At 33.8% G+C, this 14722-nt stretch overlaps 1 protein-coding gene across 1 annotated transcript in view; it reads right to left on the reverse strand.

Annotated features, from left to right (window-relative positions):
• The window catches only part of LOC145268231 (adaptin ear-binding coat-associated protein 1-like), a 42319-nt gene extending 31435 nt beyond the window's left edge, over positions 1–10884 (reverse strand). Inside the window, exon 1 of the mRNA XM_080123552.1 lies at positions 10739–10884. Coding sequence (XP_079979678.1) covers positions 10739–10827 — 89 coding nt within the window. The 5' untranslated portion in view covers positions 10828–10884. The remainder of the gene's footprint in view (positions 1–10738) is intronic.
• Positions 10885–14722: the final 3838 nt, after the last annotated feature.

Consider the following 14722-nt stretch of genomic DNA (forward strand, 5'->3'; position numbering starts at 1 on the left):
AAATGACGATTAGATCTGGACAGTATAGGGAATGTGTACTTGGTTGGTTTGATTACATCAAAAGAACGGATGAGAGTGTTTGTAAATGTAAGACAATTGAGGTATTTATGCATCACTACAGGCAATAATGAGCAGGAACAAAATTTTAAATTTTATAACACTTCTAGGTTGGTAATAACGAACAGAATAAGAACATCTATCCTTCACTTCAAAATCTATAGATTCCTGGCCTTGACTAGCACATTCCCAAGCTTGCAAAGATGTATTTGAAGAAAACGGAAGGTTATATTGGCTGAAAGATTGTAAAAATGACTAGATAGAATAGTAGTCCGAATAAATCACATTATCAATCTTCATCTAAACAATTCCAAAGTATGAAAGTAAAGAAGCATTTACTTCATTAACTCTTTTAATAAAAACATTGGCATCGAATGTCCATGTTAATTTTTATGAAGCTATTTTTCGTTATTTTCTAAGAATTGAAAGGATAAAAAAATAAGTTATTATTCACTATCACGGTTACCTGCGGCATGCATAACAAAATAGAAGGTTTATAGAGTAATAAATTTTAAATTTCTCTTTCTCTCTGTCTACTTGTTATCCCTCTTTCCCCACTCCCCTTTATCATTCCTTACTCTATCAACCCTTTCCTTGCAAATGGGAGAAAAATCATTAATCAATTACTACATAAAAGAATAAATAAATCGCTCCAAATGCCCGCCTCCACTTATTTTGTCCCTTTTAACCCACAAAAGAATGAACATTGAAAAAAGAATTAAAAAAAAAAACTATATTTGGTCTGAGGCAATGGCCAAAAAAGAATATCAGCAGTTTTTTAGTTTGAGCTGGACACACAACTTTCCTTTCTGCAATCTGCTTTATCGTTATTTTCATGGCAAGTGCTCCGCTGAGCTCCAATCTATGGTCCCCCCCTTGCTAAACTTTCACAAGAAACACCCGTCTAGCAGAAATCACTATCAATAATTTCCCCAACTCTTTATCTGTACCTAAACCTAAACATAGATTCCATGAGCAAAGCTTCTTTATTAGAACTGCATGCCTGTGGAATTGTCTTCCGTTTTCCTGCTTTTCAGCTGACTACAATTTTCATTACTAACGATTGCTATATTGTCCAATTTCTACTGTACACTCTTTAACCCTTATCCTCGAGTGGCCTCAAGGCCTTGATAAGTGGTGATGCCTATGTAAAAAAAATAAAAAAATCTTAAGATCTCTATCATTCCAGTAATACGAGCAACTATACTAATGAAAAAGAAATGCACTCATAGAAAAACTACCTGGCAAAAAAAAACAAGTGCAAGCGAGATTCAAGCAATTGCTCTTAAAGGGACGGTCAGAATCTTAAAAAGATCTCTTGGTTAGAATATATAAGATAACAGATGAATCTTTGGCATCAAGTAGGCTGCCACATCCCCTGCTTGAACAAACAGATAAGAAGATCAAAAAAGATAAATAAATAATAACAGACTATCTGTACCTACTTAGTATCTCCCCACCCGAGTATCTTTTCTTATTTTGATTTCACATTTATTTTTAAAATTAGAAATACTTTAATAGTTGGAAAAAACAAAAAAACAAAACCCTACTTAACTTTATAAATAACTAACCTAGGTGGCCGGCGCTGCCCGGGTGTTTGAAGGTGTGTGTTGAACAAAAAAAAAAGTGGTAGTAGGCAGGCAGGCTCAAATCCATGACGCGAAGGCAGAAAAGAAAGTGAAAGAAAATCTGACATTTTACCGGTACTCCATGACATGACCGGAAGTTCGGAATTTAAAATTAGGCAAAGTCAATCCAACTAATACGATGACTTGCAAAAAAGGTTTGCAAAAAATCGACCACTCAACTGCCCAGTTGAGAGTAAAGGAATTAATGTTTTTGGCCAATTTTTTTATATTTGTCATCTGAGACGTCAAGCTTTAAAACGATACCGATCTCATGAAAATCTGTCGCCTCTGTCAAAAGTTTTAGGCAGACATACATACATACAAACATACATACATTTAAACAGACAGGTGAGATTTATATTATAGAGAAGAAGCCAAATCACCAAGGAAGCCGAGAGAGGGAGTGGGGGCTGATTATGTAAAGAATGCAGGAAGGAGAAACTGACATTTGTCTGGAGTATGAGAAAAAAAAAAGAAGGCGTTTGCTCAGTTATGTTGTAGTGAACATTTTATCTAATCTCATTTCACTAGGCTAAAATGTTTTCGTAAAATTTTTAAAACATGCATTGCAACATTTAATGCTGTTGAATTTTTTTTTTAATATCAATACATTAGCAATTAATAGTAAATAAAAAATCAATGTTCTACTGCTTAATTTATGCGCCCACAAACGATCTCAACTGTCTTTTTATACAAATATTTAACTGCTACTTTTAAAATGCTCGATTTGTTTGTCTATTTACAAACAAAGCGTTTGCGTTATGCTAAGTAAGCAGCACGCAAAATCATTTACAAAAGTGCTCTACTCAAGAAGAAGGGCGCAGCTTGCACACACACACACACACACACACACACAGCTTTGTACCAAAATTAAACATAGAATCACTACCTAGATCTACCAAGAGCATGGTGAAACCATGGATAGTTGAGATCATGCTTCCAGTAAAATTCTGCTCCTTTACACAAGGCCAAGACGACTTAAGCGTCGCTGCTCAACAACATCTCTAATCACTGGTCACCAGAGTTGTAGCCGCCTTTCTTAGCTAACTGCAACCCCATTTATTATTTCTTCTCGGATGTGATCAGGGCCAATGCCCAGTAAGCATGCTCACAACACAGTCAGACTTTGAAAGATTGTGAAGGCAGTCACTGCTACAGACAAGGACATGGTTGCCAAAGCACGAGACTTTTTGTGTCCATCTTGAGATGATGATCATTTACACCATGGCAACCATGTCCTTGTCTGTAAAAGTAAATACTTCCATAATGACAGCCATAACTAACTACTGGCAAAGAAACGGTCAGGTTCATATACAACTTTTGTTTTTATTGCCTAGTTTGTTGTCAAGTGTCGGATTTTGCTGCGACACCTTATATACATATATACACATACACGCGTGTGTGTGTGCGTGTTTATATACATACATGGAGTGTTTATGCATATTTCAATGTGTATGTGACACATATGTATGAATTTAATAGAGAGACTGCTCCACCCCCTTTTTAGCACAGCATATCGTTATCTGAGAATGTCTTCCTCTTCAGATAACATCTACGTTTAATTTTTTAACACTATCCATTACTCTTGAAAAATCATGTGATTCTTATTGAAAAAAACAAAAACAAAAAAAAACAACACTTTCCTTAATTTCCTCATTTTATAATTAGATCTGCTGAATTTCTGATGTTGGGCAGAAACAAAGTGTAGTATCTGTTCTAACACTGCATTTCATCTTTTCTGTCTTCGATCAGTGAAGGAGAAATCCTTTTAGATGAAGACAATTTTTATTTTTGTCCTAATTCATAGTTCTTTTAAGAGACTTCTTTTTTCCCCAAGTGGGGAAGAAACAAGTAAAGACGGATTCAGATTTCTTTAAATTAAAAAAAAATTGCTAATCAATGCAGATTAAAAAAAAAAAAAATTGAAATTTCATTTCCATTTTCGATAAGTAAAGTCTATTTAAATGTCTATTTGTCCCTCCTCAAGAGGATAAAATTAGACACGAGGTGTACATTAAAATGTGGAGGAAAAATATTCAGCTTTCCAAAAGAAATTCTTTGGATTGGAACAAAAATAAAAATTTCTAAGAAGAAGAATTCCTTCTCCTCTGACCGAGACCAAGACAGATACTATACTTTTATCCTTTCCAGAAAGTTTGTCATTAATGGTAGATTTTAAAAACGAAATCATTACTCATCCTGTTGATAAAATTCAATAAATTTAAGCTAGCTGTACCTACCTCATGTTTTATCCCTACTTATTTGCTCCTACCCACGAGGGCAAAGTTAGAAAATCGGTTTATAATGTGGGGAAAATTCAGCTCCCTAAAAACGGTCACACTAGATTAGGACAAAAATAAAAATTACTTCAGCCAAAAAGGATTTCTTCCTCATTGACTGAGAAAAAAAAAGTGTAGTAGCATCACAAATCAGAACAGATACTACACTTTGCTTCTAGCCAAAAGTCAGAGATTGTTATGCATTTAATCAAATGCTATGGTAATGTTTTCACATTGATTTATAAAATTATTGGGCGAAAATAGCTTCCAAAACTTTTTATTTTATACATAAGAGTTTGCTAAGAATTTTAAAGACAATTTAAACTAGTTTCTATTTGCTTCCAAATTCCTTAAAAATTTCTAAGTAACACAAAATAATTTATTCCATTTAAAAACATGTTTTTATTAAGAAAAGATTAAAATGACCGACTTCTTTACAGAGAAACTGAAATTCATTGCGGTAGATTTATCCAAATTACTGAAAGGCACATTGAAATTAGGGAATAACTTATCCCTTATTTACTTTCCTCCCCATGAGAGCAAAGTTAGACACAGGGTCGATTATTAATGGGGAGAATCCAGCTCATTCATATGGGCACACTGGGATGGAACCAAACATTTTTAATTGGTCAGTCTGAGGATCAAGATAGGTCTGCTAAATCACACTAAAATACACACACACACACACACACACACACACACACACACACACACACACACACACACACACACACAACAAAACAATCACAACTATTGGCTTATCGATTTTCATATTTATATTGTGTTTTTTAAAGACTGCGATAGTTTTAAAAGGAGAAAAAGAAAAGAAAAGAAAGAAAAAGCCCGACATTCAGAAAACCAATAATGTAGCTAGTGTATGTAGCCTTGGCTCAAAATGTAGTATCTGTTCTTTCTCAGAAGTTTATCCTCTTTTCAGAAGGAGGAGAGTACACTTGTCATTCTCATTCATAAGAGTGCATTTTTGTACCCATTTAAAAGAGGACTAACCCATCCACCCATATTAAAAACCAAAAAAGCAAAAAGGAAAAAAAAAATAAAAAGTAATATTTTTATCAGGCATTTTAACTAGAACAAAAGTGTAGCAACTGTTCAGTTCCAGGTGGTCACTCTCCCAGAAATTACCCTGTATGCCAGATTCGTTTGTCTCAATCTAGAACGGAACTGAGTTTTCTCTAACATTAACAAGACCGATAGCCATTAGTCACGTGCTCTTGTGTAATGAATGAATGCGTGAATGTAGGGTTGACATGAAATTCGTAAAGATAAACTAAAATGACCGATAAATGGGCTGAAATGACTTAAATAAATAAAAAGTAAATGACTTAGAATGACTTTAATGAACTTAATGATGAATTGAATGACCTTAAGAATGACTTGGATGCTTAAAAAAATAACTGGAATCCTTCAAAAACAACTTGAATGATCTGGAGAATGACTTAAATGGCTTTGAGACTGACTGGTTGCAACGTGGGTGATCATTTCACATTAAATTAATACAGAAAAGTGATCCCCCACTTTATATCACAATAAGTACAGCATGTAGTAAGAACAGATACTACACTTTGAAAACTAAGAACAGCATCTATTAACAAGAGACCTTTGATCTTAACCAAAAAGGCCAAGCAGAAAAGTGTTACGGACAGACCGACCGACGGAGTGACTTAAAGTCGCTTGCACGCGACTAATTAAAATCGACTTTATGTAATATGTCCTCGTGGGGAGAGGGGGGGGACAAAATAAAAAAGAAAAAGGGACACATTTATCAGAGCTTTTGGTTATGATTAAAATGTATGGGTAACATACTTAAAGTTAGATATGCAGAGAATAACCACCGACTCATACTTTTAAGACCTTTGTACCTAATTTGTTAAAACTGGACCACTGTTCTTTTAGCAAATAATACAAAGTGTAATATCTGTTCTGTCTTGGGAGGCTGTCTTCACACCTCCTTTTGGAAGGGGTGGGTTTTATTTCTTGTTACTCAACGTTCATTCGCGATGAGCATGCATATATATTTTTTATTCCCAATACAAAGTGCTCCTATTTTGGGGGAACAGCTGGATTTTACTTCCATTAAAATAAAAGTTTAAAATGTACCTATTTACTATGCCTCCCCACGGGGCAGAGTTAGACACCAGGGTCGTTTTTTAACGTGGAGAAAAGGTACAAAAATAAAAATGGTCTCAGTCGTGAAGGATTTCTCCTCTAACGAAAGAGAACAAGAAAATGAAGTGCAGCATCTGAAGAACAGATGGTATTTATTTGCTCCCCCACCGAGCAAATTAGGCACAAGGCCGATTTTTAATGTGAGGAGTGAAGGGAGGGGGAAGGGAAAAAGGGGACCAGCTCCCGAGAGGTGGGAAATGGGAGCTGGTTAAAGGTCAGGCATGTGGGGTTGCCCACACATCTGGTCTTTGCTAGTCATAGCTAGTCATAGCTTGCAGTATCTGCTGAAACAGATGGTATTTATTTGCTCCCCCACTGAGCAAATTAGGCACAAGGCCGTTTTTAATGTGAGGTAAAAACCAGCTCCCCTAAAAGTAGGCAAAAAGGGGGCACTCTGGTTACCAAAAATAATAATTGTCCCAGTATAGAGGGTTTCCCCTCCATTGACTGGTACAAATTATCTTAAGTGCAGCATCTGCCGGAACAGATACTACACTTTGATCTTGTTTATATATTTTATTGAGAAAGAAAAAATTGAACATAAAAAACGTACAAAAAATTCAATTCAACAAAATTAGGCACAAGGCCCTAACTTGACCAAATGTAATTAAGAGACCTTGCGTTCGTATTTACTTGTCGCCACCCCCACGAGGTTAGCCCTCGTAGGGGGCAGTGGCAAGTAAATACGAATGCAGCAGCTGTTCTAAAAGCTAAGACAACAGATCGGAGGTCAGCGCTGTTTATTTTTGCCACTTTGAACAAACACGAGACCTGGTGATCGACTCGCAACTTTTCTAGCATTCTGAAAATCAAACGAAACAGACATATGCCACGTGTTGTCTGGAGTCAGTTTTTGACAATGATAAATTTTATCATATGTTCACGAGTATCACGCTTAGTAAACGTGTACTTTTTTTTTCTTCTCATTATCGGATTTTAAATTATGTAATGAAAAAGGCATATTGCTTTTCATTTTTTTTTTTTTCCAACAACGTTTTTTTTTTTTTATGATGACTGTACTCGTTAGTGTCAGTTCCGTTAAACATGTTTGAACATTTCAATTACCTAAATAAACAGGTGCTAAGTAAATCAAAAACAGATAACATCTTGTGTGTGTGTGTGTGTGTTTCTCGCCTATACGTAACTTTAATCATCAAGTTCCGTCCGTCTTTACTGATATTCTCCGCCAGCTGATCTGATCTACACGAATGCCCTGGAAAAGTCACTTCTGGTTAATATTTACCAGTTTTAAAATATTCTGTTATTCTGAAACTGAGACAAGTTCGTTTACATGTTTTAAAACTGGAAAACATTAACAAGATGTGATTTTTCCAGAGCATTATCAGATCAGATGACAGAGAATGTCAACAAAGACGGGCGGAACTGGATGACAGCCCTTTAATAAATGCATACTGGCTTTTTAAATTATTCGCTATTAATCAGATATTTATCGAAAATAAAATAAGGAAAACTGAAATGAATTAAGAAAATGTAAACATGTCTAGCATTTTGAATAATTTTTTTCTAAGCAATATGGTCTCCATTTGAGCAAGCCGCATAATTACAGCTGTTTTGATGACTGTACCAACTAAAGAATTACCTTTTAAAAAGATTTGTTATGGTATTCGAGTCTGTTTTGAACGAATATAACATTTAAAACTGACGCCGACAAGTAGTTTTTATGGTATCAAGACTTATCCAATGTATTCCGTATTATTTTCACTGGTCGACATGTTTGTTTGCGCGCGAAAACAAACATGGCGACCAGTGAAAACAACACGGAATGCATTGGATAATCAGTCTTTAAAAACTACTTGTCGAAGACAATTTTTCGTTCAAAACAGACCTATATATCCTTAAAAATACAACCTTTTAAAAGTAAGTATTTAATTAGTACTCTAGCAAACATTGATCGCTGTTTTAATAAAAAAAATAATAAAAAGATTGTTGAAACAAAACTTAAATTTAAAGAAGTGAATGAAACAGAATTTGGGGCATTTTTTTCAATGGCTAATAAAATAAAAATGAAGCGAAAAATACTACCAAAGGCAAGATAAGTTACTAAATATTCTATTTACATAGACAAGTTTTTTGTGTTTTTAACTTAATTTAAAGCATTTATTTACTTTGAAACAAAACAACTGTTGAATTAGAATGAAAAATGGCAGTTTCATTAGAGCCCTTCAATGTGAATAATCACTCAATGATCGAAAATTAAGCAAAATATTGGTAGAAACTAATCCAATGTCACCAATCATGCGAAAATATAATGTTCTACAAGTATTTTGTTTAATTTTCTATTTTGGAGCGATTATCGAGGATCTAAATGATTTAACAAAGCCGCCATTTCCTTTCGTTCTAACTTAGACTTTACACTACTTTAGTGTCAAAGTAAACAAACGCTTTAAAATAAGTTAAAACGCAAAAACTTATCCAAGTATGCAGAAGAGTAACTTACCTTGCCTTTGGTAACGTTTACTTATTGTATCTTTTTTTTTTTTTTTTAATCTTTTTTGTTTTGTTGGTTCTAATCAAAAATGTTCTAAACCCGTAAAAACGAATAAGTAACAAAATTGGTGGGTGTTTCTACGGTTATAAGAAAATTTGATTAAAACTTTTTTTATCTAAAAATTAAAATTCTGTCGGTCACAAAACAAACTTATGTATTTCTGCAGTCTAAGGATCTTGCAATTTCTTCAAGTTAAATTCAATTTTGACGGTATCTTTTGTTTATCAAACTGGCAGTTGAAAGTATACAATGATTAAAAAGCCCCACCCTCTTCATGTTAAGAAGAAGAATGGCTTTCTAAATAATAGCGTTATTGTTTCAGAATGATTCATAAGCGGACGAAGTACTCAAATTAAAAATAGGTACTTATACACTTATTGAACAGTGCTGGCTGCTGAGCTGAAATAATGTTATTTAGAAAGCCATTCTTAACATGAGAGGAGGGTGTTTTGTAACTATTCTGTACTTTCACCAAACAATTTAATAAAAAGGAGTGCTCATGCAGATAGTGATCCGCACTATTTTTTAAAATCGTATTTCCAAGTTTAATTAAAGTTTTATATGTTTTTTTTTATTCAATTGTAAGGTTAAAGTATAGAATAGTTACAAAACACTCTCCCCATGTTAAGAATGGCTTTTTTTTAAATAATAACGTTATTATTTCAGCACGTCACTCTCTGCATGAGTACCAAAAGATATCGTAAAACTTGAATTTAACTTGAAAATACTATTTCAAAATAGCGCAGTTCAATCAGTGTCCAACTTGTACAATCTACAAGCACCATAAATAAATAAAATATGTAAACATTAAAAATGAAAATATTAAGTTTCTAGCATTCAACTTAATTGTTTTTATTAATATTCGTAAAAGTGTTTTCAAAATACAGGATTCAAATAATTACAATGAATTAAAATACGAAAAATAGTTGTCTTATTACTCGATGTTGCCCGGGTGGATAGTTTTAGGAAAGGTAAAAAAAAAAAAAAAAAGTCATGTTTACATTTTTTTTTCATTTTCATTTAAAAGAATTTGTTTGAATTTTTCCATTTTTTTTTTTTTTAATTTTTTTAAAAATTCCAATATGTAATCAATTAATAGTAAATAAACGAAAGAAAAACAAATCAAAAATATTAATGTACATTTATCAAAGTTACATATGGGCGACAAACAAATACACACGAATTTTTTTTTTAACAGTTTTAATCGTAATGCAGATTTGTCGTATCAAACATTAAAATGCATGTATTTTATTCGTACAATTTAACAAAAATTCAAGATAAGTAAATAAACTGAACTTGTTTGCAATAATAATAATTTTAATGCGAATAACAAAACTATTAAAACAAAACACGAGAAAAATTTTTAAAATTATTTTAGAATATGAAATAGAAAAGAAGATAGCGACGTTTTTTTTTTTGTTTTTTAATAGGAGCTATGTTTATTTGTAAAGATTCGTTTGTTTACTTAATTACTTTAATATATTTCTCGTAGAATATTGAAATAAACATCTAAGACATCTATTATTGTTTTAATTGAATGAACGAGCAGGTCTGATCAACAAAATCATTTACAATACATATAAAAAATAAATAAAATCTTTAATATTAAAACTACATTAAAATACAACCGATATATTATTTTTGAATGTAAGTTATTCATCCAACATTTTTTAATTATTTATAATTGAAATATATATATATATATATATATATATATATATATATACAGCATTAGAAGTTTACTTTTTCAATATATAGTAAAAAATAAAAATGTGATTAAATATAATGAAAACGAGGTACATCTTTTAAACCTGATATACACTTTCTTCCATTATTAAATAATTCGTTAACGAGCAAATATTAATTAATTAATGTGATTACATTTAAATGCATAAAAATTTGTGTTAGGAAAGAATTCTAAGTCGCCATGTTGAAGGCGCTTCGTAATAAATAAACACACCCATTTCGCCGAAGACGACGGGTTTAGGGCTAGTTCTTTCGATCTAAAGTGCCCGGAAAGTACCTGAATGTCGGGCCTAAACAAAGGAAATATATATCTTTGACTGTAGACCTCTTACCTGTATCCTCTGTTGGATGGACGGGGAGGAATTCGAAAGACAAACACTTCATTTTTTACGCAGACGACGGACTCGTACTCGGCGGCCATGATGGTTTGAGAACGAGGCTCGCTCTGCGTGGACAGAGGTCAAAGTTTAGAAATGACGAAGAGTAAGAGTTGGAAAGAGCGCCAAATACATTTTACCCAATGACATATGATATACCATACATAAAGAGATTCAAACAATTACACTTAAGGAGGCTGTTAGAAACTTAAACATGTCTTTGTTGAAATGTATGAGATAGCGGGGGGGGGGGGGGGAAATGTTTGGCATCCGATAGGATGCCCCATTCCCAGCTTGAATAAAATTATAAGAAAATAAAACAAAAAAGGAAGATAAATATGCGTCATTTTCTTTTTAAACATGAGAATATGGAAAAAAAAACAAAAAACTTTAAAATTCTATTTAATGAAGCTGAAATAAATTGATTATTTTTAATTTTAAACAAATATTTTACAATGTTTAATGCTTAGAATTAAATAAATCTATGGTAAAAATGACAAAAAGAAATGTAATGCGGATAAACATCTTGCTACCCCCCCTAAATCTTGTTGCTATCACAGTAGCTTCAATGGCAACATGTCTTGTTTGGGTTAAATAAAAGTAAAAAGAAATAAAAAAAAAAAGTAAAATAAATAATTAGTACATATACAGACTTTCACGCGCACAAAAAAATAAAATAAAAATAAAAATTCATATTTAATCAATATGAAAGAAGTTCTAAAACGAAATCCAATGTTTTTGTGTCTGAATTTTTTAGATAAGGATTGATGATTCGTACTATTTGAATTATTTCGACTACTGTTCTCATTTTGAGTGCTATTTTCTTATAACGTTTCGATAAATGTAACCTTTGACCTTCTCCAGGGGTATTTTGTTGAACTCGGGAATCTGGATGGAATTTTGAACGGAACTCTTTATTTAATCCACTGGGGTAGCATGCTCTCATTTTGTCAGCCATGACTGGATAGACTCCTAAGTAATTTGCGATTGTATTTTGAGTGTTGCCTGCATTAAAGATTGAACCTTCAACCTCCAAAAGAATGTCACTTACAATTCAATTTTACCAAGTACTTTATTCATTACACCACCTTGTGGCACATGGGATATTGCAGCCTTGCAATAATACAGATCTTTTATTTATTTACTATTTATTACATAACAGCAAACAAAGGATTCTGATTCATAGTAGTAAAATAAATTAATTTCTTAAAGTTAACAAAGGAAAGGTAACTTTCTTTTTTTTTTCTTTTTTTTTTTACAAGCTGGTTTTGAACTTTGTCATAGCAGGATAGGTTGCTCCGAGAAGTTACTGTTTAGACATGGCAACAGCACTCCATTTTAGAACATATTTGGCTCTTAAACAGGTAGAGGATTGTGTTGGAAATGAGATACCTTCTGGAGCGGTAGAATGATGCAACCATTTTCCGGTGATCTTGGCAACAGATTTTGAAAAAAAAAAGCAGAACACAACAAGCACCAACTAAGATCACACAACAGATACTACACTCTGACCTTATCCAAAAGGATACTACACTCTGATACTTACCCATAGAGTGTTTTTTTTTTACATAGGCAAACCACTTATCAAGGCCCAGAGACCACTCGAGGATAAGGTTAAGAGTGTACAGTAGTCAATTGGACAATATAGTAATCGTTAGTAATGGAAATTTGGTAAATTTGTAAACTTAAGTGGAACGGCTCATCAAGAGCTCGTTTACGTTGGACTTGAAGACAACCATATTGTAGTCAGCTGGAAAGCAGGAAAACAGAAGACAATTTCACAGGCCTTCAGTTCTAAGAAAGCAGCTTTGTTCATGGAATCTATACTTAGGCTTAGGCACAGATAAAGAGTACAAGGAATTATTGATAGTGTTTTCAGCTAGACGAGTGTTTCTTGTGAAAGTTTGGTGAGGGGGGACCATAGATTGAAGCTCAGTCGAACACTTTCCATGAAAATAACAATAAAGCAGGGCAAACTCGCAACATCTCTTCTGTGAGATAGAGGTTGCAGAGAAGAGAAAAAGACATCTCCTACGAGGCTACAAAGTCTATTTTGAACTCTATCAAGGCAGGACAAATCCTTTCTAGCAGCTCCTGCCCAGATGTGACAACAGTACTCTATATAGATAGAGAATTGCATCAGCAGTGAGATATCTACTGGATCAATAGAAGGATCCCACCATTTTTCCAGCGGCCTTGGCAACAGATCTAATATACATGTTCCATTTAAGATCAGGAGTAAAGGTCAAGCCCAGAAGCTTGTCAAAACATGAGGCCTCCCCAAGACGAGAGCCATTCATTTCAATTGATGCTAGATGGCGATCAGAATGTTGATGATGTAAAGATAGAAGCTTGGTTTTAGATGCATTAAAAGTAATCAGCCACTTCTTTTCCCATTATAACACTTGCTCAAGATCAGAGGAGAGAGAATTGGAGAGAACTTGGTCATTTATGGTCTTAGATTTGCTACCATAGATAGTAGTGTCATCGGCATAAATGTCTACGAATTATGTAAGGATGTGATTTGGAAGATCATTAATGTAGATCAGGAAAAGAGTTGGGCCCAGGATGGACACCTGAGGGACTCCAGTATTAATACTGTGAGCTTCTGATTTTTGCCCATCAACTACTACTCTTATGAACCTATCAGAGAGAAATGATTTAATAGTTGAGAAAACATTTCACGCTATACCATAGCTGGAGATCTTGTGAAGTAAACCTTTATGCCACACCCTATCAAAGGCCTTTGATATGTCAAGAGCAATTGCCCTAAAAAGGTTTATGGTTATTTAAAACCCTTACAAGTATCAGTTGACAGAATGACATTCATAGATATCATTTTTTTTTAAATTTTCTTATCTTTTTGGTTTTGTTGGGGATGGGGCATCCTACCGAATGATAGACTTTCACCCACTATTTCAGTGACTCCAACCAAAAGATTTTTTTAAGATTCTAACGGTTCCTTTAGGCACAATTGTTTGTATCTCTCTTGCACTTGCTGCACTGGGTATATTGAATAAGTAGTTTCTGAAATCCTTTTTATGAACTCGGTAGCTTCTATAATTATTGGAATGATGGAGATCTTCCTAAGATTCCAGTTTCTTTTCATGTTATGCATAAGACCTTGGTATTTTATTATCTTCTCTTTCTCTCAGCTCTAGTTAAGCTAATATTATTAGGGATACTGCTATGTTTTCCCTTTTGTCCAATATAGATAGATAGGCATGTGCATAATTAGTAAAGGAAGTCTGTATTTCTCTCTGTGTGTGTGCATGGTCAGAAACTACACAAGATACATTTGCTATATTTCTGTGTGTGTGTGTGTGTGTGTTTGTGTGTGTGTGTGTGCGTGGTCAGAAATTACACAAGATACATTTGCTGCATTTCTGTGTGTGTGTGTGTGTGTGTGTGTGTGTGGTCAGAAACTACACAAGATACATTTGCTGTATTTCTGTGTGTGTGTGTGTGTGTGTGTGTGTGTGTGTGTGTGTGTGTGTGTGTGTGTGTGTGGTCAGAAACTACACAAGATAAATTTGCAAACCTTACATCATTGGATTCAGTGTGACCCCAAGCTGGTTATAATAATAAAAAAAAAACAATACTCTAATATTAGTTCTCTTTGGGTCATCAAGGACCAAATTAGTGCGGGAGGCGTCGGGGTGGGTGGGTGATGGTGGGCTAAAATATTTTTTTTCATTTTTATTTGCAGTTGTTTAAAAAATAATACTGAAACTAGGTCTTATAGTCAGTGATGTGTAGTCGGGGTGCTGATGAGGTGGTGACTACTAGGCATCCAAATTGGAGAGGGAGACATCTAATCATATTCAAAGTATCCCTTTTTCTCATATTTCTCAGTACTAGGATTTATATTTGAGTCTTTGAACTATACAATCAAGGAATTGACACTGCTGGTCATCACCTAAGTACCACTTAGCTTTC

The sequence above is a fragment of the Euprymna scolopes genome, chromosome 43 (assembly GCF_053919585.1).
Source record: "Euprymna scolopes isolate OS-2025 chromosome 43, ASM5391958v1, whole genome shotgun sequence".
NCBI lineage: Eukaryota > Metazoa > Mollusca > Cephalopoda > Sepiida > Sepiolidae > Euprymna > Euprymna scolopes.